This window comes from Leguminivora glycinivorella, chromosome 1 (genome assembly GCF_023078275.1).
Source record: "Leguminivora glycinivorella isolate SPB_JAAS2020 chromosome 1, LegGlyc_1.1, whole genome shotgun sequence".
Lineage (NCBI taxonomy): Eukaryota > Metazoa > Arthropoda > Insecta > Lepidoptera > Tortricidae > Leguminivora > Leguminivora glycinivorella.
Genome location: NC_062971.1, coordinates 1,082,493 through 1,110,218, shown reverse-complemented (window position 1 = coordinate 1,110,218; position 27,726 = coordinate 1,082,493). Strand labels below are relative to the sequence as shown.

General features: G+C 38.3%; 2 protein-coding genes across 2 annotated transcripts; one reads left to right on the top strand and one right to left on the bottom strand.

Moving 5' to 3' along the window:
- The first annotated feature begins 373 nt into the window (after positions 1–373).
- Positions 374–11,341, top strand: LOC125233058 (lipoprotein lipase-like). Its single transcript, XM_048138907.1, has 13 exons — positions 374–407; positions 529–580; positions 1,980–2,121; positions 3,145–3,293; positions 4,033–4,228; positions 4,848–4,989; positions 5,601–5,652; positions 6,003–6,107; positions 6,999–7,140; positions 8,058–8,206; positions 8,953–9,167; positions 9,987–10,139; positions 11,166–11,341. Exons 1-13 carry the CDS (start codon positions 374–376, stop codon positions 11,168–11,170), a joined length of 1,536 nt encoding a protein of 511 aa, XP_047994864.1. The 3' UTR covers positions 11,171–11,341.
- A 352-nt stretch (positions 11,342–11,693) lies between these two features.
- Positions 11,694–18,408, bottom strand: LOC125228216 (organic cation transporter protein-like). The gene is given in 6 exon segments (XM_048132700.1): positions 11,694–13,225; positions 13,228–13,533; positions 14,000–14,240; positions 14,675–15,082; positions 15,900–17,084; positions 18,218–18,408. Coding segments are annotated over 5 exon segments (1,473 nt in total). The 5' UTR covers positions 16,295–17,084; positions 18,218–18,408; the 3' UTR covers positions 11,694–13,102.
- Positions 18,409–27,726: the final 9,318 nt, after the last annotated feature.

Sequence of the window (27,726 nt, the reverse complement as noted above, 5' to 3'; positions counted from 1 at the left end):
CTGAGCTAATATAGGTTAGGTATAGGTTTAGCTTAGGAACGTCTATCGTCTCCAATTCTCCTTTAACTGCTATAAGGTTAACTGGAAGAAATCCCTTAATGGGATAAGTTCGCCTTTGTGCAAATGATGTGTGTGCTCTTTTTTCTTTCCTGTGTGTGTTTTATTTTTGTACAATAAAGTGTATTACTACTACTACTAATTTCCTTGTTACTAGGTAGAAATGTCTATTAAATAACTGTCTTTCCCGTCACGGAACAATGGTGTTCCGGACCTTTGGAATGCGTGCGCGGGGCCGAAGCCAGCGCGTAGAGGCCATTTTGACACTTTAATGAAATGTAAGGGGTACACCGAGCGGATGTTGCCCTTGCCCGTAATGGGACACACGAAGAGGCAACACCCGCCAAGGTGTAAGAACTATTTTGACTAAATAACTGTAATCATTAGGTACTTATATTGACTATTATAATTATTTCATTATATTTTTTTTTCGCTACTCTCTTGAGTTATTTAAGCTCCTTTATTTTACAGTACCAGAAGGCCGTAAACTCAGCGTCAATGATGTCATCATACGATTGTACAGGTAAAATAATTGTTTTATAAATATTATTTCCGATTATTTTCCGTAAAAACAAAGGTTTTGAAACCATACAGTCGAGTTCATAAAGATGTATACATTTTTTGAACTTATTGCAACGATTTAAGGTGAAGAAATGTGCCTACACATATTTATGAACTCAACTGTACCTGCATATTTTTTTTAGGTAGCAGAACCTAAAAAGTAGAAAATTATTACGAATAAATCAATAAAATGAGTTTTATGTTTTATCTACATTTTGGGAGACCATAGAGACTAAAAAAAAACTAATAATACAAGTACCTAAATTTAAAGTATCCAATATTTAACTTTGTTGTCTGTCACATATTTTTCAGCCCAAACGCAACGAAGCCAACTGGGTACCGAATTAGAAGACCAAGCGGCTGCTAGCCGACCCTAACTTCGACCTGCAGCGGCCCACAGTTGTCTACGCTCGATAATTCTGTAACATAAATAACAAAATAAAGATTCTATTCTACTTTACTTCGCAGTTATACACATCAATGAGCTTTTATACATATTAGTTGATACAAGGTATCTATTTACACGGTGCGAGAACAGTCCTCGCATGTGAGAGTTATCACATTGAGGTAGGTATTTGATTTGTGCGCTGAATAGGGAACTTTGACCATGCACGAAATAAGGCATCAGATAATTATACGAAAAACACGGACAGAAGTTATTTTTGAATCCAATTTCTATTTAATAAGTCAGGTAGAAATATATAAAGTAACTCAGTTGACCGTGACGTCACTCAATTCGATTTTGGTATAAATTCCATATTAGCAAGTCGTTCGTTTTGACAGATCTTAAAAGCAAGCTGATTTGACTAAAAGGCCAAGTAGCCTATTGTATGTCATCTCAGAAGTCAGTACATAATGTAATTAAAATCGCACGCGAGTTGTCGTATCGTGTAAATGGGCCATTAGCGAAGTCCTTTGCCCGACTTTAGCTTTAAGCCAAATCTAAAATAAACAAATAGAATCAGGTCAACCTAATTTTATCACTTATCGATCGATCAGACATCTGCTCTCAAATACTTGCCAAAGCGTGACTTCCACGTGGATAAGTGATAAAATTAGAAGCATGATACGCCGGCAGGTCAGCCTTACACTCGATCGATCAGGCTCTAAAAACCTTTGAAAGGTTGCCGATCGCTTATGGTTCATAGTTCACTCTCCTGTGAAAATCCCCAGAGTTGACATGAGACAACATATTTACCTACTCGATTGACAAATATATCTGACATTCCTTTCCTTTTACCTATATATTTTTCGTTGGACTGGAATAATATGACAGTAATAATCATCTATTACTTTATAGGTATTATAGGCTTCCTAGGAAGTGATTTGTGTTTTTATGTTATCTTTATTTAAATTTACAGTTTCGTAGAGCTGTTCACGGACGCAAGCGTGAAGCGTATAATGGAAGCGTATATGCAAAATGGGGAGTACAATGCGCTCCTTCTCGACTGGTCGAATCTGGCGTTCGGAAACTACATCGTCTCTGCTATCGGGCTGAGAGCGGTTAGTATGTTTCATAAAATAAATATAAATAAATAAACATTGTGGGACACCTTACACAGATCAACCTAGCCCCAAACTAAGCAAAGCTTGTACTACGGGTGCTAGGTGACGATATACTTACTTATGATAGATAAATACATACTTATATACTTACATAGAAAATATCCATGACTCAAGAACAAATATTTGTTCTCATGACAAATAAATGCCCTTACCTGGATTCGAACCCGGGACGGCGGCTTCGCAGGCAGGGTCACTACGCGCTAGGCCAGACCGGTCGTCAATTCATAATCTGTAGGTCTAAATGTAAGGCCTGAGTGGACGCCCGGAGCGGAGCGTTCGGCGTGGCGGTCGAGCGTGTAGGATACATTTTTGCTGCAGCGTTTTCTTATGTGTTGCTAACAATAATAGTCCTAGGACACTTAAAAGAGTTTAGATATGAGCTTCAATTGTTTGACATGTACGCTTTGTTGGTATACATTTTATGCGCCCAGGACACTTAGTATGAGCTTCAATTGTTTGACATGTACCCGCTGCACGCTTAATATGCGTGCGCTCAGGCCTTACACAAAACAGTGGTAAATAAGTAGGTATTATAGTTTTGTACAGCTGTTACAGATACAATTGTCAACGCAATGGAATAGGTACCTCATGAATAAAATACCGAATACCTAATGAGTGCAAATAGGCTTGATTCTTACCAGAAGAAAATAGGCATTTAATTTTCATCCAGAATCAGGTGTTACAGTTTATATAGTAGGTAATACGATATCTCTTCATAACGTTGGATACCAAACGTCAACAACACATAGAGACCAAAGCCCTTTTCTGCGAAATCATTTATAGGTATTTACAATATTGTTAAGTATTGTAACGCCTGCAAGTCTTTAAAACCAAGTTCGGCCGGCTAGTGACATAAAGAGCCCATAACAGGCAAAATAATTAACAATTTGCTGAGGTCGCTGCGCTGTCATTTAAACCTAGCAATAAGTTATACTACTTACACCTTTTTTTTATTTCCAGGTAGGTGAAGAGGCAGGGAAGGCAATAGCGAGACTCATAAAAGGCGGATTATCGCTAGAAGGGCTTCATTTCGTTGGACACTCCATGGGCGCAGAGCTGATGGGAATAGCAGCTCGGTTTCTGGCCGAAAATAAAACGAAAGTGCCCAGGTATTTCTACCTTTCTTTCAACGGTTTCAACATCTGGGTCGAGACTCACTGGGGGTTGCAAAACTATCGTCAGAGCAGACTGAGGGACACCATTTCACAAAAATTTAAACTAGTACCACCTACTAAAACAAATTATTTCAGTTTAGTGTTAATCACAAATAAATAGGATATTTCACGGCAATACGAGCCTGCTTAGTTAGACTTTTGACTGGTTTTGATTCTGATTCTGACTTGACCGAGCTCGATCTACTTCTAAAACTTCTACCGCGTCTCTATACTTATTTATATGATAGCTGTCGGATCTCCAAATAAATCCATACTAATATTATAAATTGGAAAGTGTGTGAGTCTGTTTGTTTGTCCATCGTTCACGGCAAAACGGAGCGACAAATTGACGTGATATTTTAAGTATAGATAGTTGGAGGGACGGAGAGTGACATAGGAAAGTTTCTTTCTCTTTCTAACCCCCACTTCTCTAAAATCGAGGGGTGAAAGTTTGTATGGAGTTTGTACTTACATTCCGCAATTTTCTAATTTAACGTGGCGGGCCAAGCTGCGGGAAAAAGTTATAGAAATATAAATAAATAAGGTGTATTAGGGTCATTCCGAAAGTCGTCTAATTTCGAAAGTCGCATAAAATCACCATTATTTCCATCATACCAAGATTCCCGTTTTGGAATTATCCGAGCATTTCTGTCATTCGGAAATACCTTATGCACCTTACACACAAATGTTCCAGATTGACAGGACTGGACCCAGCGTACCCCGGCTTCTACCCCCCACTCCTCGGCCCGCCCTTACTGCCCTCCGACGCTACATTCGTGGATGTGATCCACACGGACGGCGGCGGGTACGGCACGCCATCGGCCACGGGCACGGCGGACTTCTGGCCTAATGAGGGCAAGGCTAAACAGCCTGGCTGTTTATCGGCCACTGTACCGCTAACTTTTGAAGGTAGGTACAAAAAAATGGCATAATCTGTGGTGAGCACAATCACGCAGAACTTTGCTCCGAGGGAGCCACAAAAATGCAATTCGGGTTGGCTTATGATGGTCAATGGACATATCAAAGGAAACTTTATTCATCGGTTCTGGCCGTGATTATTAATTACTTACAGTTTAAATAAAAGTTCAGGGTTTAAAAACGTTGTCTCGTGACCGAGGATATGTAAACTAATACGTTTATAATGTGTTGAACAGACGGTTATTTGTAATATTTATGCTGATTCTCCTTACAAAAGCCGTCGGCCGTGACTTTAGTTCCAATGTTAAGCGTAATTTGCGTACCTATTTAACTTATTCCGGAGGTTGTTCTATTCCTAGATTGTAAAATTACTATGAGTTGATGTGAATAATTAATAAATAATCACTTTTGTTTATATCTGGTGCCGTAGCCGAATGGCATATTTGCGACGCGAAACGCCATCGAAACGCCACAGAATGTGAATGAAGTCTGGCCAAAGGTTATGCCGCAAGAGCGATAGAGATAGATAGCTACGAAAGAGATGTTATCGTGAGCGTTTTTGCATACGGCTACGCACACTGTAATACCTAGTTACAATTTATATTACATATACTTTCGTTAATTGACTATTTTGATCATGTTCTAGTGTCATTGTCATGCCAGGGGCAGAGAGATGCCAGTCTTCCTCTGTCTTACGACAGTTTCCGGCAGATACTTCGTTCTAAAGTCTCAGGTAAGTATCATAAAGCCGCCGCGCAAGGCAATTGCTGCGCAGCTTGGTTTAAAAACCCCTCAACGGAGACTATTGCAAAGACCAATATAGGTTAGGTAAAGGTTTAGCTTAGGAACGTCTATCGTCTCCAATTCTCCTTTAACTGCTCTAAGGTTAACTGGAAGAAATCCCTTAATGGGATAAGTTCGCCTTTGTGCAAATGATGTGTGTGCTCTTTTTTCTTTCCGGTGTGTGTTCTTATTTTTGTACAATAAAGTGTATTACTACTACTACTACTACTAATTTCCTTGTTACTAGGTAGAAATGTCTATTAAATAACTGTCTTTCCCATCACGGAACAATGGTGTTCCGGACCTTTGGGATGCGTGCGCGGGGCCGAAGCCAGCGCGTAGAGGCCATTTTGACACTTTAATGAAATGTAAGGGGTACACCGAGCGGATGTTGCCCTTGCCCGTAATGGGACACACGAAGAGGCAACACCCGCCAAGGTGTAAGAACTATTTTGACTAAATAACTGTAATCATTAGGTACTTATATTGACTATTATAATTATTTCATTATATTTTTTTTTCGCTACTCTCTTGAGTTATTTAAGCTCCTTTATTTTACAGTACCAGAAGGCCGTAAACTCAGCGTCAATGATGTCATCATACGATTGTACAGGTAAAATAATTGTTTTATAAATATTATTTCCGATTATTTTCCGTAAAAACAAAGGTTTTGAAACCGTACAGTCGAGTTCATAAATATGTATACATTTTTTGAACTTATTGCAACGATTTAAGGTGAAGAAATGTGCCTACACATATTTATGAACTCAACTGTACCTGCATATTTTTTTTAGGTAGCAGAACCTAAAAAGTAGAAAATTATTACGAATAAATCAATAAAATGAGTTTTATGTTTTATCTACATTTTGGGAGACCATAGAGACTAAAAAAGAAACTAATAATACAAGTACCTAAATTTAAAGTATCCAATATTAACTTTGTTGTCTGTCACATATTTTTCAGCCCAAACGCAACGAAGCCAACTGGGTACCGAATTAGAGAGACCAAGCGGCTGCTAGCCGACCCTAACTTCGACCTGCAGCGGCCCACAGTTGTCTACGCTCATGGGTAACGATAATTCTGTAACATAAATTATACAAAATAAAGTTTTATTCTATTCTATTCTATTCTTTACTTCGCAGTTATACACATCAATGAGCTTTTATACATATTACTTGATATAAGGTATCTATTTACACGGTGCGAGAACAGAACTCGCATGTGAGAGTTATCACATTGAGGTAGGTATTTATTTGATTGGTGCGCTGAATAGGGAACTTGACTGTAGTTAAAATAAAATGTTTTTTACCATGCACGAAATAAGGCATCAGATAATTATACGAAAAACACGGACAGAAGTTATTTTTGAATCCAATTTCTATGTGATAAGTCAGGTAGAAATATATAAAGTAAGAAAGTAACTCAGTTGACCGTGACGTCACTCAATTCGATTTTGGTATAAATTCCATAAAAGCAAGTCGTTCGCTTTGACAGTTCTTAAAAGCAAGCTGATTTGACTAGGAGGCCAAGTAGCCTATTGTATGTCATCTCAGAAGCCAGTACATAATGTAATTAAAATCGCACGCGAGTTGTCGTATCGTGTAAATGGGCCATTAGCGAAGTCCTTTGCCCGACTTTAGCTTTAAGCCAAATCTAAAATAAACAAATAGAATCAGGTCAACCTTACACTCGATCGATCAGGCTCTAAAAACCTTTGAAAGGTTGCCGATCGCTTATGGTTCATAGTTCACTCTCCTGTGAAAATCCCCAGAGTTGACATGAGACAACATATTTACCTACTCGATTGACAAATATATCTGACATTCCTTTCCTTTTACCTATATATTTTTCGTTGGACAGGAATAATATGACAGTAATAATCATCTATTACTTTATAGGTATTATAGGCTTCCTAGGAAGTGATTTGTGTTTTTATGTTATCTTTATTTAAATTTACAGTTTCGTAGAGCTGTTCACGGACGCAAGCGTGAAGCGTATAATGGAAGCGTATATGCAAAATAGGGAGTACAACGCGCTCCTTCTCGACTGGTCGAATCTGGCGTTCGGAAACTACATCGTCTCTGCTATCGGCTTGAGAGCGGTTAGTATATTTCATAAAATAGACATAAGTAAATCAATATTGGGGACACCTTACACAGATCAATCTAGCCCCAAACTAAGCAAAGCTTGTACTACGGGTGCTAGGCGACGATATACTTACTTATGATAGATAAATACATACTTATATACTTACATAGAAAATATCCATGACTCAGGAACAAATATTTGTTCTCATGACAAATAAATGCCCTTACCTGGATTCGAACCCGGGACCGCGGCTTCGCAGGCAGGGTCACTACGCGCTAGGCCAGACCGGTCGTCAATTCATAATCTAAATGTAAGGCCTGAGTGGAGGCCCGGAGCGGAGCGTTCAGCGTGGCGGTCGAGCGTGTAGGATACATTTTATGCAGCGTGGGGCCAGGACACTTAGTATGAGCTTCAATTGTTTGACATGTACGCTACACGCCCCGCCCCGCTGCACGCTTAATATGCGTGCGCTCAGGCCTTACACAAAACAGTGGTAAATAAGTAGGTATTATAGTTTTGTACAGCTGTTACAGATACAATTGTCAACGCAATGGAATAGGTACCTCATGAATAAAATACCGAATACCTAATGAGTGCAAATAGGCTTGATTCTTACCAGAAGAAAATAGGCATTTAATTTTCATCCAGAATCAGGTGTTACAGTTTATATAGTAGGTAATACGATATCTCTTCATAACGTTGGATACCAAACGTCAACAACACATAGAGACCAAAGCCCTTTTACATTTATAGGTATTTACAATATTGTTAAGTATTGTAACGCCTGCAAGTCTTTAAAACCAAGTTCGGCCGGCTAGTGACATAAAGAGCCCATAACAGGCAAAATAATTAACAATTTGCTGAGGTCGCTGCGCTGTCATTTAAACCTAGCAATAAGTTATACTACTTACACCTTTTTTTTATTTCCAGGTAGGTGAAGAGGCAGGGAAGGCAATAGCGAGACTCATAAAAGGCGGATTATCGCTAGAAGGGCTTCATTTCGTTGGACACTCCATGGGCGCAGAGCTGATGGGAATAGCAGCTCGGTTTCTGGCCGAAAATAAAACGAAAGTGCCCAGGTATTTCTACCTTTCTTTCAACGGTTTCAACATCTGGGTCGAGACTCACTGGGGGTTGCAAAACTATCGTCAGAGCAGACTGAGGGACACCATTTCACAAAAATTTAAACTAGTACCACCTACTAAAACAAATTATTTCAGTTTAGTGTTAATCACAAATAAATAGGATATTTCACGGCAATACGAGTATAGTACCTGCTTAGTTAGACTTTTGACTGGTTTTGATTCTGATTCTGACTTGACCGAGCTCGATCTACTTCTAAAACTTCTACCGCGTCTTTATACTTATTTATATGATAGCTGTCGGATCTCCAAATAAATCCATACTAATATTATAAATTGGAAAGTGTGTGAGTCTGTTTGTTTGTCCATCGTTCACGGCAAAACGGAGCGACAAATTGACGTGATATTTTAAGTATAGATAGTTGGAGGGACGGAGAGTGACATAGGCAAGTTTCTGTCTCTTTCTAACCCCCACTTCCCTAAAATCGAGGAGTGGAAGTTTGTATGGAGTTTTTACTTACATTCCGCAATTTTCTAATTTAACGTGGCGGGCCAAGCTGCGGGAAAAAGTTATAGAAATATAAATAAATAAGGTGTATTAGGGTCATTCCGAAAGTCGTCTAATTTCGAAAGTCGCATAAAATCACCATTATTTCCATCATACCAAGATTCCCGTTTTGGAATTATCCGAGCATTTCTGTCATTCGGAAATACCTTATGCACCTTACACACAAATGTTCCAGATTGACCGGACTGGACCCAGCGTACCCCGGCTTCTACCCCCCACTCCTCGGCCCGCCCTTACTGCCCTCCGACGCTACATTCGTGGACGTGGTCCACACGGACGGCGGCGGGTACGGCACGCCATCGGCCACGGGCACGGCGGACTTCTGGCCTAATGAGGGCAAGGCTAAACAACCTGGCTGTTTATCGGCCACTGTACCGCTAACTTTTGAAGGTAGGTACAAAAAAATGGCATAATCTGTGGTGAGCACAATCACGCAGAACTTTGCTGCGAGGGAGCCACAAAAATGCAATTTGGGTTGGCTTATGATGGTCAATGGACATAGCAAAGAAAACTTTATTCATCCTGGTTCTGGCCGTGGTTATATAATTACTTACTATACGACCCGTCCCGCCTTCGCACGGTTAGGTATCCATACTAATATTATAAATGGGAAAGTGTGTGTGTCTGTTTGTTTGTCCGTCTTTTACGACAAAACGGAGCGACGAATTGTCGTGATTTTTTAAGTGGAGATAGTTGAAGTGATAGTAAGTGATAAAGGCTGCTTCTTGTCTCTGTCTAACGCGAGCGAGGCCGCGGGCAAAAGCTAGTTATACATATTTGAACCTTCCTCTTGAATCACCCTATCTGTTTGAAAACGAATCTAAGTAGGGCCATTGCGTAGTTTTAAAGATCGCATAAGTACACAGGGAAAGACAGACACAGACAGCGAGGAGCGACTTTGTGTTAACTATGTACTAGCAAAGAGGATCGAGTATTATAGAGTGTTACTGTCAAAGTAAAATGTGTAATCACAGTGCATAGACTTCATCTCTCGACACAGGCTTGAAACTTTTGAACCTCAGTTTCGACAATTTGACCCATATTCTTAGCTTGATATGTATTAAAATTCAAATATTAATATTAGCGCCATCTAGCCGAGCGTTCCCCAAAGGTGTAACGGCATCTAGGCCACCGTACCTTTTTCTCTAGGGCTTTGAGTTACATATGTCTTTGGTACCTAGTGATTAAAAATGATATCTTCTTTTCTAGATTTCTGTAGTCACTGGCGGTCATGGGAGTACTGGGCCGAGTCAGTAGAAGGAGGCGACTTCAAGGCCCGGAAATGCGAAGATTACGATACATTCCTACGAGGACAGTGCAAGGAAGAGCCATTGTCTCCATGGGACTTAAGGCTAGCCCTGAGTAAGCCAGAGTTACGGCTCATCCACGACATTGGGATAAGCGCGACAGCGGTGAGCGGCGTTCATACATTGGAGCGAGACACAGCGAAGGGACTTTTCATTCGCACGTATGGCCGCCGCTAACTGCTGTCTTGTCTGGCTCCGTTAAAGTTCTTGCTGTTGGTAATGCCTTGAAAATTACAAGATTAGGTATCCTTCTCTCTTACGAGGACAGTGCGAGGAGCAGCCATGTGTCCATGGAACTTAAGGCTATCCCCGAGTAAGTTTCTCACTCTCTTAACTAGGCTGTTGGTAAAGGACGCACTTCATGGCCCGGAAATGCGAAGATTACGATACATTCCTCCGGGACAGTGCAAGAACCACTAGTCTCCATGGGACTTAAGGCCAGCTCTAAGTAAGTCAGAGTTAAAGTTAGAGTAACTGCTCTTGCTGCTCTTGAAGTTGCTGTTGGTAATGCCTTGAAAATTACAAGATTAGGTACCTATCCTTTTCTCTCACGAGGATAGTGCGAGGAGCAGCTATGTCTCCATGGAAGTTAAGGCCAGCCCTGAGTAAGTCTCTCTCTCTCTTAACTAGGCTGTTGGTAAAGGACGCACTTCATGGCCCGGAAATGCGAAGATTACGATACATTCCTCCGAGGACAGTGCAAGAACCACTAGTCTCCATGGAACTTAAGGCCAGCCCTGAGTAAGACTCTCTCTCTCTCTCTCTTAACTAGGCTGTTGATACAGGACGCCCTTCATGGCCCGGTAATGCGAAGATTACGATACATTCCTCCGGGGACAGTGCAAGGACCACTAGTCTCCATGGAACTTAAGGCCATCCCTGAGTCTCTCTCTCTCTTAACTAGGCTGTTGGTAAATGACGCACTTCATGACCCGAAAATACGGAGACTCCGATACATCGAGGACAGTGCAATTAGGATCCTTTTCCTTAATCTTCTGTGCCGTTTTCTTTTTAAATTTTACATGAAATTTTCAATTTCAATGTGCATGGCTTTAACAAATCCTTTTTTATTTTATTTCAGCTTAACCGGTAACTTTTACCTGCGAACAGCGTCGAAGGCACCGTTTGCGTTAGGAGAGAGAGGAGCGGACTGATGAACATACCAAAAAACGTACAATGACGTTTATCTTATGCATATTACCTCGCGGGTATGTGGAGAAACTTCGATCCATCAGAATATTTTGAGGTGACCGCTCAATTTTTACCCGACTACGGCAACGCAAAAGGAGGGTTATGATTTTGACCGGTATGTATGTGGGTATGTATATATGTATGTATGTATGTTCATCTGTTCCCTCATAACTTCTAATTTATCTATCGACTAGGCGGTTTATCGATCACCTTCGTGTGTTGGCTATGGAGTTAAGCAGTGCTTTAAATTCCTTTGGTTCGGTTCTAGAGAATCTGCTCCTCAGAATTTATAGTAATCTTATCTACCAAGGGCGGGACATTCACCCGTTAGGTACATATAGCGTGATAACAAAAAAAGTTAAATATTTTGGAGTTCCAAACTCTACTTATTTAGTGTTTGATCAGAAAAAATACAACACACAGATTTTATTTTTATATTTTTTTCGGGCAGGTCCTGCAAGTCGCACCTCTCTGCATAAAATTAATAAATGAATGGTACAATACATTGATAGAATATTCTATGATCTATCAATAACAGCTACCTTAAAATTTACTTAATAAAGTCTTATGTGAGATCTAAAATAATATTGTGATATTAGATAACATTATTATGTATCTTCCATTTCCAATCAAAAGGTAGGTACAACATTGCCTGTTGTCGATTTCATAGGGAAAGTATAATGAAAATAATAATATCGCTTTATTGATAACCAACAGTATATATCGTTTTGCTTTAAAATGGCAGATTTATTCTAAGTTTAGCTATTATAAGTTAAGTAGTTAACAATTTTTATTTATATTCTTATGTAACGTTAGTTTAGAAATATTTTTGAGCAAAATGGTCCCTTTTATTCTGCTATGAATTTGTACAAATAACTTACTACTAAGTATAAATAAAGTATTTAAATTTATAGTAAATATACAATTTTCCTTATTTTAAATATTAAGAACACCTAGGTGCCCTTGTTACAGATACCCTACTGATATGTAAATATGTATGTCAATTACTAATAACGATAATTCAAGGCGGTACAGTCCTTTTTACACAAAATATCGATTAGTTTACCTATAAAAGAAAATTATTTCAATTCTTATATTTGTAACTATTACACTAATAGTAGTAATAATGTTTATCGACATAAAGTAACCTATGAGTTATTCTCGTTTTCTCAAAAGTGCTTTCAAATCTGAATCACATTTGACACTTTTCGGTCATAAACCCGCTAATAACCCGCTATGCGAATTCATTCCATATTTATGGCACTGAAACTAACTCTAAAAGTCTAAACATCTTTAAAATAGTCCGGTAGCTTCTTTCCTTCGAAATAAACGGAGCTAACAAGACCCAAATCTCAACCACACAGAGTAGGTACAGTCCCGTGGCCATATTCTTTACCACAGTAGGGAACAATTCTGATGAGTAGGTATTGATAAATGGTGGCAGAGTATTAGATAACTTCTTGTCCTATGTGTCACTCTAGCTCTCAATATCTTCAAAATTATCCGGTAGTTTCTTGCCCTTAGTTTCTGATAGTAACAGAGAAGTCGCCGCTCCCATCAACGGAGCAAATGATAACCGTCGGCAGCCATGGCGTGGTTACTGCCAAGTTAGAAATTAATGGAGCTGCCATAAATCCAATCCTCATCCCTACAGAACATAAACCCATAGCCATATTCCTGACTACTGTAGGGAATAGTTCTGATCTGAGGAGCAGCGTCTATAGCAATGAAGCTGACTCTAATGTTCCGAGTGTGAACTTGAACCACAAGCTGTCCCCGACAACTCCCAGGGACTCATAACTCCATGTGGTATGTATCATTGAATTTCTAGCTTTCAATATCTTCAAAATTATCCGGCAGTTTCTTGCCTTTAGTTTCTGGTAATAACAGACAAATAGCCGCTCCGATCAACGGAGCAAATCCAAAGATGACCGTCGGCAGCCATGGTGCGTGGTCACCGCTAAGTTGGAAATGAACGGAGCCGCCATAGATCCAATCCTCATCCCTACAGAACATAAACCCATAGCCATATTCCTGACCACTGTAGGGAATAGTTCTGAGGAGTATATATAGATGGTAGTAGCGTCTATAGCCATGAAGCTGACTCCTAATGTTCCGAGCGTGAACTTGAGCCAGAAGTTGTCCCCGACGACGCCCAGGGTCAGCAGGCAGAGGCCGCCGAGGGCGAAGGCGGCGATGGTGGTGGCCTTGCGCCCGAGCGTGCGGACGCACCAGATTGAGAGCAGGTTGGCGGGTAACTGGAATAGGAGATTTTGATTTGAAAGTAACGGTATAAGTCTTGTAGTTTTAAAATGAAACGAGACTTAATCGCGTAACACTTTCATTTATATTTGGCTCGATGTTTGGTATCGTAAATGTAAGTGTTACGTGATTAAGTCCCATTTAAAACTATGAGAGAAAACTAAAAATAAATATTAAAACTATGAAAATTAAGCAATGAAATCTCTTCAAAACTAGTATCAAAACTGACAGATGCCTTGAAATTCTATAAGTAACCAGCTTAGTCTTATGTTGAGACCTGTCTGATGTACGATAAATAATAATACCTAATCTTATATATCAGTTATCACTGAAGTTTTACCGTTATCACTGAAGTTTTACTGTCCAACTTAAAGTCTAACTTTCTTTCATTTTAAAACCTTTGTCTTTAGGGCGCCATTACGAAAATATTTATAAACAGGTACCTATTTATCTAACATTTACCTGGATGACAGCAGCAGCGGCAATACTAATATATAAACTTGAGCTAGTCTGACTGATGTACTGGTTGACCCCATAGAACGTGACCCCAGTGATGACCCACAGAGCGCAGGCGCACACGGTCCGGACCCACAGGTTAGGCCGGAACAGGTCCCCGTAGTGGACCTTCGGCGCTTCGCGGGTCACCAGCTCGTGGGAGACCTTCTTGAGGGTCTCTTCTATCTTCTCCGTTGGCATTTTGTTCCTGGAATGTGATAATGATAATGATTAAGCTGTACACTATAATTTTGAGTTAATTCAAGTACCTATTACATAATGTTGTAAGTCGTTTCCAAATATATTTTTGCGGAAGGCTGATTCAAAAGCAGTGCAGCTAATTTGTTGAGAGCCAACTACGTCGTATTAAGAGGTAAATGATTATTTTATCCTGTTATTTGTATCCATGTAGGCATGACTTAAACGTGATCCTCATCGGATACTCAGAAAAAATGTTACCTGACCACCGATTAAAAAACATCGTGTATAATTTACACCACCAAAGATTGTACCTATTGGTCGGTTTCTAAATTATTTTTCATTTTGCCACTTAGCTTTTCTTGATTAGGTAGTCATGTAGGTACAATGTGTGAACTTTCAGAAGGGCATGTTTTGGAAAGATAAGAGTTAATTACTACTCACATAATAGCAGCTTTCTTCACAATCTCCGTGGCCTCGTCCACTCTCCCCACGCTCACCAACCACCGCGGAGATTCCGTCATTATCAGAAAGTAACTCAAGTACACCACTTGAGGAACTGCTATAGCCAACGTGTACGACTGCCAAGTCCTGAAGAAGTATGCGAAGACTGGTATAGTGAGGTGTCCGAAGATGAAAGGGATATGGAAGATGCAGCCGAAGGCCTCCCTGTACTTGGGGCCGACGGCCTCCATGATGATGACGAAGGAGATGACCATGGTGCCGGCGGTGGCGAAGCCGAGGAGGAAGCGGGTGAGGGTAAAGAGGGGGTAGCTGGGGGAGAAGGGGACGCAGAACGAGAACAGAACGAGGCCGATGATGGAGGCGAGGAAGGTTATGCGGCGGCCAAATCTGCAAATTGTTGGTTCAATTTTAGATTGAGGTTCTTTTAGCACTCGTTGTCTAATACAATAATCATAAAGCTAAAAATCTGAACTTGTGTAAAATTGAACTTGATTCGAAACCTAAATTGTTATAAAATCTTGATCGGCTGTGATCTTTAACGCTTAAAATCTGTCAGTTAAGACAGTATAACTATTAATTACAGTATTTTTTTAATGTTTTAATTAATGTAAACAATTTTGTATCCTCGTAAGTCCAGGGGCCCGTTTCTCGAAAGGTACAAGCCTTGTATTACAAGTGCGCGAACTGTCAAATCGTATGGGTTGTCATGGAAACACACTTGTAATACAAGACTTGTACCTTTCGAGAAACGGGCCCCAGGTGTACAGATGTAGTGCGAAAAGGTTTTCCTGCGTATTTTTCCGGAAAGGGTCGTATTTGTCAGGCTACTTGGTTCAGACAGTGTTAGTGCGTCTTGTACAGAGACTGGCTGAAATAGCATGACACGTTCGTCCGTTTCCGTAAGAATACGAAGGAAAACCTTTTCGCACTACAACTGTACATGTACAAGTACAAATATTATACGTAGGTATTATAGGTTTGAACTCCTATAGAAATGTCTAATCGAAAGTTCGAATTAACTTATTGCCAGGTTAAACATACTTAAAGCTTTAGTGCGTTTTCACATGATCCGATCCGATATCGGATGTCGGACCGATATCCCATACATTACAGGCGCCATCTTGGATTTTTCCATGGAAATCATTCCGACATCCGATATCGGATCGCGAAATGTGAAAACGGACTAACATCTACGATTACATACCTGTCAGAAAGAAATCCAAAAACGATGCTCCCGATCAATATCCCCAACTGCAGCATCATCTGCGTAAAGCTGGCCATCCACGCCCGATCGCACACCAGATCCCACTCCGACACTATCGTACTCTCCATAGGACTCGTGTCATACGCGTACTTCACACAGTCCTTGTAACAACTCCCGTTGGCTATAACCCCCGTATGATTCTCTGGAAACTCCTCACACCAATAAGTCACTTTAGGTGTTAGAAACAGTATCGTCATCTGCACCCATCCTGATGCAAATTTGATGAGGAACACTGACAGAAAGATTATTAGTTGCCATTTCCCGAATTGTCCTAGAAGTTGGGAGAATGTGTCTTCGGGAACTGATTTCTCCGTGTCTGATACTCTTTGAACCATCTTAGCGCTTATTTAATAAACGTTTTTGGATCAGCGCTTGACTTGCTGTAGTTTCTTGAGTGATGATTGTATCTGCGTCTGTCTTCAAAGAGAGCTTGAATATCTCAAATATAAAGCTTGTTAATTCATTTTGTGCACATATCTTATCTGTTTTATGCATATATCTTAACGCGGTTCCTTGCCCTTATGAAGACCTTCAACATTAATCTGCTCTACATACGTCAATTATCATTTTTGCGGTGTCCCTTATTCTCATCTGTCTTCTTCTCATACCTCGTCTCTGTCTTTATCTGCTGATAGTAAATCTGTTATCAACAACAATTCACTTTTATTATTTATATAAATTATCTGTTTGTACACAGTCACGGCTGATTCGCGTGAGATACTCAACTCAAGGCTGGTTGATCTTCGTTTGTAACCTTTAGCAAAAAACAAATGATTTTGGCAGAACCGGTATTTTGTCCCACCGCGAAAAAAACCCCTTTATTATTAGTCATTCAATTGTGAGTCGTGTTCTCAAGTTATAAGGTAAAAGTGAAGTGGTTTTCCAATATGATATATACGTTTCATTGTTTTGGTTACCTACTACCAGTATCACTGGTTTAGGATGACGACGATGTCAATTTTGTAAAGGGGAAAATCATTACTCGATAATTTAAAAAATTAATATTTACCTCTTGACTTGTTTTAGGAATATTTAGGAAGTTTATGATAATTTCGCCCCTATCACAAGCCACATACTGTATATATCTCGTATGGGTTTGCAGATATATAAACAAATGAATATAATCTGAAACAAACAAATATTTTGCATTAAAGAGTGGTCATTCCATGTACCAGAGTAATGTAAGTTGCCATTTATTTAAATTTGTTTTTTATCATGCAGAAACGTCTGCGAGCAATTTGCCATTTATTTGTATGTTTCTTTATGATGTTGTAAATTAAATTTAAGTCTAATGTCTGAGCATTAGAAGTGTGCTTATTTTGAGATAAATTAATACCTATGTACTTGAATTTTGAATTTGCATCAATAACATCAACTTGCAATATGTAAACTATAAAATAAGGTTGAGGTTTGCAATGCCTTTTTGAAAGAAACTTATTACCTACACACGTATGAGGTGGTATTTAATAAAGGCCATATTTTGCTCACGGGATCAGAATAAAGGGCATTTTCAGAATTTGGGACCCCCCAATTAGCGAAAGATGTTAACAAAAATTAACTCACTGTCAGTTTTGTGACGATAATTAAGCGTGAAATTTCAATAAAAATATTGTTTTTGTGTTAATTACATAAACTTTAAGCGATAATCTACATTCAGAATGTAAAAAAAATTTGACAGAATTTATGCTTAATTGTCGTCACAAAACTGACAGCGAGTTGATTTTTGTTAACAACTTACGCTAATTAGGGGGACCCAAATTCTGAAAAATCTAATATCGTCTGTAACAACTTTGCCTTATTGAAGTGATAGGTTTATATCTCTTAATGCGTTTAGAGTTTTCTGGTTGGCGAGGCCGTGACAAATAGCTATAGTCATTAATAGAAGACTGTGGCATTCATTAAATCCAGATAACTTATTCATAGGTAATCCAATATCGTCAGTCAACTTTGTGAGATGATATTGATACTTTGTTTCGTTTTAGTTATGAGATTTCTCATTAAATAGAAGTTATATTAAGACATTATTTAATTAATTTAGCATTTTAAATTCTAATTGACTTTAAATAATAAAGCTATGCGAACGAATTATATTGCATTAATTTCAAATTAGGTTCAACTTGCTCTGTGAAAGGCTTAGAAAAATAAATTTAGTACCTACCTTTATCAAAATTACAATGTAAAACACTAAACAAGTATGTAATTAAATTAGGTATGGTAATTAGCGTAACCAGACATTTTTTTTTTAAATTTAAACTCACCAAATAAACATTAAATTTCATCCAATCACTCAAATTTTAGAACATCACCACCACTGTCTAATAAAATATAGCCTAAATTTAAAATTACTTATACTGAACCGCAACACTTGTCAATTAAAAATAAAATTTCTTAATTGAATCCACGCGCGTTGCCGCCTGCGCAAGCGGCGGCCAAATGTACTCGAGATCACGTCCGATTGATAAAACAGAGACTCGTAACGTAGTAATATTGATATGTATGATTACCTATTATGTTGTGTGGAGTCTGTGGAGTAACTTAATTGACTACGCGCACAGAATATATAATAGTACAAGTAGTACAGCGGGGCAAATGACGTCTGGGGGGCCAATGTAACTGATCCATTTTTTCCATGTTTTAGAATGTTTGCATTATTGAATAGCAAGGCTCGGAACCGGTTTATTTTTTACCGGTTAAAACCGGTTTATTTCGATTTTACTCCGAACTTTGTAAAGAACGCGAACGTTATGAGAACTTTATTTTAACCGAAATAAACCGGTTTATTCGACGAGTGGTGAGACGCACCGGCGCCGCGTAAATGCCTACGTTCACGCAGCGACTTTTTTATTTGGTTAGAACAGTATTACCTATCATGCTGCGGAATAAACCGGTTTATTTTGTTCTAAACCGGTTAATCGAATGAAACCTTTATGAAAGCGTTCCCCTAAAAACCGGTTTAAAAATAACGGTTTTTCGAGCGAAAACTAAATTTAAAGGTTTTGCCGCAAGTACATGATAACGGTTTGAAAATTTAACCGGTATCCGAGCCCTGTTGAATAGAGTGTCCACTGGTTATATATGGTAGGCGTGTTCAGTGGATACGTGTAGAACCCAACATAATAGTGTAATAATGGAAAAATGGATCAGTTACAATTGCCCCCCAGTCGAGATTTGACCCGCTGTACCTTAACTTATTTGTTATTTTGTTCTTTGTTCTCCTGCTTATTGTGGTACCCACTCATACTCATATTGTTCCTGTTCCCGCCACGCCACCGTCTGAAATCCCGACATCCGCCCTACCAGACAGCACGACTACTTATGGAAAATGATTTCGATGTTAAAGCAAGATGGAAGGACGAATGGAAGGCAAATCCACCTAGAGCAGACGTTGCAACCTATGATCCCACGCAGAAGCCAGTTGGGTTCTCGGCCCCCAGGCGGGAATGGTGCCAGTTGAACAGGCTTAGAACGGAACTTGGGCTTTGCGGAGACTACATGTTTAAGTGTGGCTGGAGAAACTCTCCGACATGTGACTGCGGAGCCTCTGCCCAGACAATACATCACATAATTCATGACTGCCCAAAGAGGAAATACACTGGCCACTCCCTGGACTTGCTCAGCCCTGATGTGAACGCAGCCCGTTGGGTGAAGAAGCTGGATATAAAATTGTAGTCCTTAAGTTGATAATAGTTTGTTAGTAAGCGACCAGTTTATAGCCATACGATTAAATTAAATAAATAAATACTCATATTAGGTACATGTAATAATGTTATTGTACCTAAATACTTGCTTGTGGCAGTTGTATGTACATAAACTCAAGTCAATTGATTTGTAACATGGAATCAATTTTGTACCTCGCAAGTTAACATAATTATTTTATCTTAGCTTACTTATGGAGTAAGAGCCCAGAGCCGCCAGACCTTCCTCATTTTACGTCGATACTATCTCTACATTATCCCAAAGTTTCATCCTTGAGAAAATGAGGAAGGTCGGGCGGCCCAAAACATAAAAAACGCCTGTTACGTGATATTCTCTTAGTCCATTACTTAAAACATATATACATATATTAATTTGTTTCATAAATTAAGCTAGTACAAAATAATTATAAACTAAGACTAATAATCATACCTAAAGGTAGCTTAATCTAAAATAAAAATAGGCCCTTAAGTCATTCACAGCTGTCTGCTAAGCCGCGGTCCTCGGTTCGAATCCCGGTAGGGGCATTTATTTGTGTGATGAAGCACAGTTATTTGTTCCCGAGTCATGGATATATGTTTTCTACGTATATAAGTATTTTATATTATCTATATCGTTGTCTGAGTACCCACAACACAAGCCTTGAGCTTGTTACCGTAGGACACAGTCAATCTGTGTAAGAAAATCGTATAATATTTATTTATTTTTATTGTACCAAGGGTGCTGGTGACATTTCCTTGCTGTGTCGCAATTGGCGCAAAGCTGGTACGTTGTGCGAGAAAGTCACCAGCTGTTTTGGTCACCAATTACGTCAGCCAGTCACTTCGCGATTTCTGTAAAAACATGCAACATTGCAGGTTCGAAAACCAAAACTACAATCTCAATCCGGTCGAGCAAGTGCGCTCTTTAACATCCTTAATACCTTTGGCACACATTCAAGACTTTTGAAACGCAGGTCCTTAAGGCACTGGCTCCACCAAAAGCGCTAAGCGATGAACTATCACCTATCGATAGAAACGCACAAAAGATAATCGCTCTCGCGTAAATGAAAGGGACGAGATAATAGCGCGAGCGAGTTAAGACGATACAGGAGCGAAAATGCTAAAATAGAAAGGAGACCCCCTTTCAATTTCGGAATTTTAGTTAAATATACTAATGTTATTAACTAGATTTATCGAAAAAAAAATGTCCATTAAGAACAACTCCGTTAAAAGATATTGCGAAAAAATATTTAAAATCGAGGTTCCGCTCTCGACTGTTTCCTCCTTCAAAAACTTGAATAAGCGAAATTAATAACCTCCTTGTAAGGTCGATAAAAAGATTGTCGATGTTTTTTTTTGTCAATGACTTGGCATTCGTGCTAGGAAAATCTCTAAGTAGATATAGTTATGAGTAATGATAATCTACAACCATTACATTATGACTTCATTATACGCGATACAATCCGTTTCCATAGTTTTATTTCATAAGAAAGTGTTAGTGCTCGACGCTGAACTAGTATTCGACATGTGCACTTTATGTCAAAGTGACAAGGTTTAAATTCGAAGCAAAGAATTACCTACTTAAACTACCTATTTCAGATTTCTTGTCCAATCAAATTAACGATCAATACCGTTTTTTTTTTCAGAACTTGTGAACAATTCAAGAACAAATCAATCAATGGCTAATAGCTATTATCTCGTTTCTATTATATTAATTAATGGCTTTAGCAACGCAACGGTAGTTCGTTCGATTACCGGCGAGGACACGACCTTACTTAATACAAATATTATTATATTTAATAATAATAATAACCGGCCAGAACATGGCCGGTTGTTAAGTGTGCAAATGCTAAGAATTGCATTTTTTTATACCACGTTGATGGCAAACAGGTATATACGGTATTATCATATATTTCGCAATTTTTATTATCAATATTGATCTGTGGAAAAATAGGTGTTAACTTTTTAAAATTTAATTCATAATCATTAATCACATGGCACAACTTATCAATACTGTAAAATATACAATATATAAAACTTAATAATAACTATACAAAACTTATTGAACTAAATACTTAAAAATAAACTTATAATAAATAAAAATGATGCTAACAGTTAAATAAGGAGGTACTAAATAGGGGGGGACAAAAAAAAAAGTCATAGAAAGAAAACTTTTTAAATAACATATACGATACCTACTTAATAGGTATAGGTACTTATACGATATGGAAATGATGTGCATTAGTTTTTTTATGTTTCATCAACGATTATTCATATAGCATTTACAATCTTCATACTAAGAATCGTACCGCGATTTTTAGCGCCACCTATTAAATACTATCATAACTACATACATACATATAACATTTTTTTTTGATAAATACAATATGTTTTTGGGGCACTGGTCTCAAAAAAGACCAAATGTGTATTGACATTTTTAGATATTGGCGAAAACTAAAGTCTTGCCCGTTAAAGGGTTAAGTCATTTGTTCTTATAAAAATAAAAACACGCAAAAATATTTGGGGAAAATATGATTTTCGCCACTTTCAGACTGCGAAACGGCATCATCTAGTTTTAAGTCTAAAAATCCCGTAGTACATTTCATGGGTACGCTTTTTTGTATGGACTTTGTCAGTCCCGTATTATATCGTTCTTGGTTTTATGTATTAATTTGAACAGCTGATTGACATATAGTACATAAATAAATATTATAGGACATTCTTACACAGATTAAAAAAAATATATATATTTATTTACCATCACAGCACAAAATGGACATGTAAGGACTTATAAAAACTTAGTAACTAAAATTACAGATGTGTGTGCAGTAAAATGGATGAGACTCAGCGAGACCGCTGATTTTCAGTCCCCAACCAATAAACTTAAATCTAATACTAACTAAATAACTAGCTTACTAGCTAACCCGGCGAATAGATCGATGCCAAGGCGATGTAAGTAGGTACACATGGAAAACATCTATGACTCAGGAACAAATATCTGTGCTCATCACACAAATAAATGCCCTGATCGGGATTCGAACCCGGGACCGCAGGGTCACTACCGACTACGCGAAACCGGTCGTATATGCATAATATTATATATATTATATTATATTGATGTTAAAAATCGCACCTTTTATGTACCTAATAGAACTACATGCATATATTCTTAGAAGCTTATTAACTATTTGTTAGTTAGCTTTTAAGTAATAAGTAGAATTAGTTATTATTGCTTTCCCATCACGGAACAATGGTGTTCCGGACCTTTGGGAGGCGTGTGCGGTGCCGAAGCCAACGCGTAGAGGCCCTTTTGACACTTTAACGAAATGTAAGGGGTAGGTACACCGATATTATATTTCTTATTATTAGTTATTTCGCGCCGTTTTTAGTGCCAAGTAACAAGATTTGGTTGACCGTCTATTCTATAACTAACTTAACCATTTCATAATTATTTATTCTAGCCAGCAAGCTAGATGTAGCTAAAGATCTAAACTAATCTAAACACTAATCAAAGATGCATCTGTGTCATTGTCAGCAACATAGGCCAGAACACACTTAAGCACCTATTATATGAGTTTTATATGTATTAGGTAAACCAATATAAAAAAAATTGTGTCAACTTGTATAGGTACAAATCGATTTCATTGTTTTCAAAAATATACACAGTTTTTGATGTTTTATGCTTGCCCTATGCGTACGTATAGGTTCGCCTCATAGCGACAATATATATGTATAAATGTGACCTGTATAATTATTTCTGAGGAGTATTGTAAGTAACTCAATAATGTATGTAGCAGGTAGTGTGTAATAGTTGAGATTGTAAGTTTGACGCTATAACTCGTTTGTGAGATTCAGGGGGTTGTCTAGCTTAGCCTAGTGTGGAACCACAGGATACTGACCAATGTAATTGAAATCATTTCATTTAAATAAACTATTCTTATTCTTAAACTAAATAATTACGTACCTACATGTTTTAAGTATGAAATAAATCACAGCCAACTTTGACTACACTTCACTTTTTCACTCGCATAATAATTTTATTATTAAACAGATAAATAACGACTATTTTATGAAATTATGACACAACACGTTCACGCGCGTAGACATACAGACAAACACTGCGGTTGACAGGTGTTCGTGAACGAAATAAAGGATGTTTGAGATTGCTATCAGATATAAGGAAAACATTTAATAAAAGTACATACTTCAATCGACTAAGGCTTTAAAACAACACAACCTATCGAATTCTGAGGTAAGTAGGCACAAGTCATGAAATTAGTGATGGGTTAGGAACCTAAGGCCCACTGGCACGAATCACTTAACTCGGGGTTAGTGGGCTGTCATCTGTCAAATTCCACACAAAATGGTGGGTTAACCCTCGGGTTGACCCTCCGTTTTCATTGGTGCAAGTGGCCCTAAGAAATACAAAATACAAACGTTTATTCGGCAGGTAGGCCACAAGGGCTCGTTTATACGTCAATAGGTACAATACATGATAAGATAGAGAAGAGTCCCATAAATGTATGGGAGGCCATACCGTGCCGGGAGGGGCCTAGGCTTGTTGCAAGAACAAAAATTGAAACTACTTATTGTACTCTTAAAACTTAGCGACATTGGTTCAGCGACTGAGCGACATTTAAAAATAACTTAAGTACTTACATATTCCGATTTTGTTCACCTTTTGAAGTTCTGTTTAAGGCGAAATCTAGAAGCGAACTTATACTTCTGTAATTCATCAGGCGTCATCTTAGTAATGTTAGGGCCAGTTGCATCAACCACATTTGATAGACACATCATCGTCACGCAGCAGATATCTATGCAACTTCCCGTACAATAAAATTTAACGAACGCTTTAACGGTGACAGAAAGTTTGATGCAACCGGCCCTTAGTATTTTACCTATTTGTCAGAAAGGTCCATTACGTTCAATCTCGGTGAAGACAAGTAAGTACGTTGAATTGATGATAAACTTTGTAAAGATGACACATCACACAGCCTGTGTTACACCACACCAAAAATGGTAAATCCAAGTTTTAATAGTTATTTGTTATACAAGGGGGCAAAGTTGTATTTTAACGCCGAGTGTGAAATTGAAAAACGAGCAAGTGAAAGGATTCTATAGTTGAACCACGAGCGAAGCGAGTGGTTCGAGAATAGAATCCTGAACTTGCGAGTTTTTTAACACACGAGAAGTAAAATACATTTGCACCCGAGTGTAACACAAAACTTTTCCCCTCACTATAGCGAGGAAACTACAACGCAAAAAAAATGAATTTATCACTGCTTCCAGTAGTTCCACAGTTGGTAAATCATCTTTATTACTAGATTCATCTACTTTTATCAATTTTAAAGCAGTTCATTTCATTTTATTCAAGGTCAAATTACTTTACCCACTAGTGGATAAAATGCGTTTTTACCCGCTGGTATTAAAGGACAAAACACGTGTTTCCGAGCTAGTGAGGGGAAAAAAATATGATTTGATTGACGAACAGAATAAGAGTCGGACTAAGCTGACTTTGCCGTGAATTTGATACTTCAGTGTACGGGTGTTCATTATGTGTCTGTAAAAGAGATGTTGATACTCTTCGCACTGCCAGCGAGGACTACATCTTCACTAGTTGATCGCAGCGGTCGCGGTCGCGGATCGATACACGTGCGAAAAGTAGGAAATTTGTGTACACGTCTGCACCATATGTACTGTAATGTAGGTAGGTAACATTACGACATAAGTGCGGAAATGTGGAAATTCATCGATAAATTCGATACGAGTTTCCTCTTCGCACGTGTATTTACTGTACTTATATGGGCCCTTTGAAGTTTCGACATGACAAGTAAGTAATGTACTACTTTGTGAGCTAGTGCCGAAAAAAGCACCATAGTTCAAAAAGTGGATTCTTCATCAGCGTTGCGAGGGTTTCAAGGTACGAAGGTTAAACAAACTTTGCCACCGAGTGAAACACAAAATTTTTCACCACACCAACACGAACAAAATACTGGCTATAAAACATCAAACTAAATCAAATCCATCAATCTATTCAATATTTATGATTCAAAATCATCAAATAAAGGTAAATTCTACCAGCCAGTTCAAGACATCAAGTTAAAATTTGTATGAAATTACTTTGCACTTTGTGGATAAAGTGCAATTTTGCTATCTGTTTGCGAATAGCAAAGAGATCCTTTATCAGTTGGTGTGGTGAAAACATTATTTTCTATTCCATGTGTGTTCGCAAACTAGCTCCATAACCCTTCATAATAGGTAGGAATTACCATACTTCAAATTTCCCGTTTTTTTCAGAATGTTGCTGTAAAATGATTTCTGTGATAGTTATGTTAGTTTTAGTTTGTATCGCGAAGTCTACGTTCGTGTGTTTAGATAATATGTTTTCCAGTCTCGGCGTGAAATTATCCTTACGGTGTTTGTCACATACTAATAAGAGGTGTCATTGAAACAAATGGCTGCACGTGAAGTTCTTTCCGGTTGTTCGTAACATAATAGTGACATCTTCATTGACTTATACTAAGATTAGACTCGCTAATAATACTTAAATAGTATCGCTTATCGCTTTTTCTTTAGTGTAGGTATGGTATCTATTTCAGTTTATAACTTATATATAGTAGTGTTACTACTTAAAAAACAAATCAAAAAATATTTAATAAAATAATTTGATTTGTTCCCTACATCGATTATTAGACTTATTTAGTTTATATTTATATACCAAGGACAGTTTAATACGGGACTGACAAAGCCCATATAAAAAAGCGTACCTACCCCTGAAATGTATGGGCCTTTGAGACAAAACTAGATGGCGCTGTCTCTGCCGAAAGTGGCTTAATTCATATTTCCGCAAAATGTTTTTGCGTGTTTTTATTTTTTATAAGAACAAATGACATATTTCTTTATTTTAATATCATGAACACACATTTAAAAAAAAAAATAGTAGGCATCATCAGTGTAAGTGGCTCTAAAAAATGAGGTACGATTCTTAGTATGGAGATTGTAAATCCTATATAAATCATCCTTGGTTTTACCAGGGGCGGCTCACTCCGCGATTCTATCGCCGCGCTACAAGTACATCCTGGCGGCCGCGAGTTCGCGGCCTACTCAGGGGTGGCGCGCGTTCTCACGGAATGCACGTTCGCACTTTCTATTGTTACTTTACGTCGCGAGGTTTTTTTAAGCGATGTCCGCGTGTGGAATGGCTAATACTTAGTTAAATAGACATATTGAATAAAATAAATACCATAGGACATTCTTACACAGATCTACTACTTACTGATTGTCCCACAGAAAAGTTCAATAAGGCTTGTGATGTTGGAACTTAAACAAAAATATATAAATACAGTATATATACCTAGAAAGTAACCAAGACTTGAATATAATAGTATAACATTTTATGTGAGTATTAATTCGTTTGAATCATAGGTAACCCTATCGCCGGGCGCCGCGCACGTGCGGCTCGTTTCTTTGTAAGAATTTTGTAGGTATTTAAAAAGGCGGCATTTCGTGAACATCAAAGCAGTGGGCCTTCTGTACTTGTACTATTATATATTCTGTGGTTTTACTCGATATAATATAATATCACTCAATATAATATTATTGTAGGCTATATATTAGCTTACAAGATTTGACCCTAATTTAGGTACATATCCTTAAAAATGTAAAGCTTTAATGCTGTATTCGAATTTTTCTCAAATCGGGTCATTTTCATCATTATTCCCTTGCCCTTTTCCCATTATTTGGGGTCGGCGCAACAGATCATCTTCCTCCATTCCTCTCTATCAGCCGTCATTTCCATACTCACCTTTCACTCTCATATCATTGTTCACACATTCCATCCATCTTTTCTTAGGCCTTCCACTACCATTGCATCCATCCACCTTCATATTTACCACTCGTTTTATAACATTGCTTTCATCCCACCGCATTACATGCCCATGCCATGCTAATCTACTTCCTCTCACCTTCTCTGTCACTGGCGCTACTCTCAGGCTTCCTCTTATATACTTATTCCAATCCGAAATTGGGTCATTTCGTTCGTACAAAATATTCTGTAGGTAATTAATTTATATTCCCCTAAAGGACTCTCCCTA

Bases quoted from the DNA above. Each gene is read 5' to 3' on its own strand.
- LOC125233058 (XM_048138907.1), top strand. From the start codon at position 374: ATGGGACACACGAAGAGGCAACACCCGCCAAGGT. The intron at 408-528 runs GTAAGAACTATT...TTTATTTTACAG, and splicing joins GAGGCAACACCCGCCAAGGT to TACCAGAAGGCCGTAAACTC. The intron at 4,229-4,847 runs GTACCGCTAACT...TGTAATACCTAG, and splicing joins CTGGCTGTTTATCGGCCACT to TTACAATTTATATTACATAT.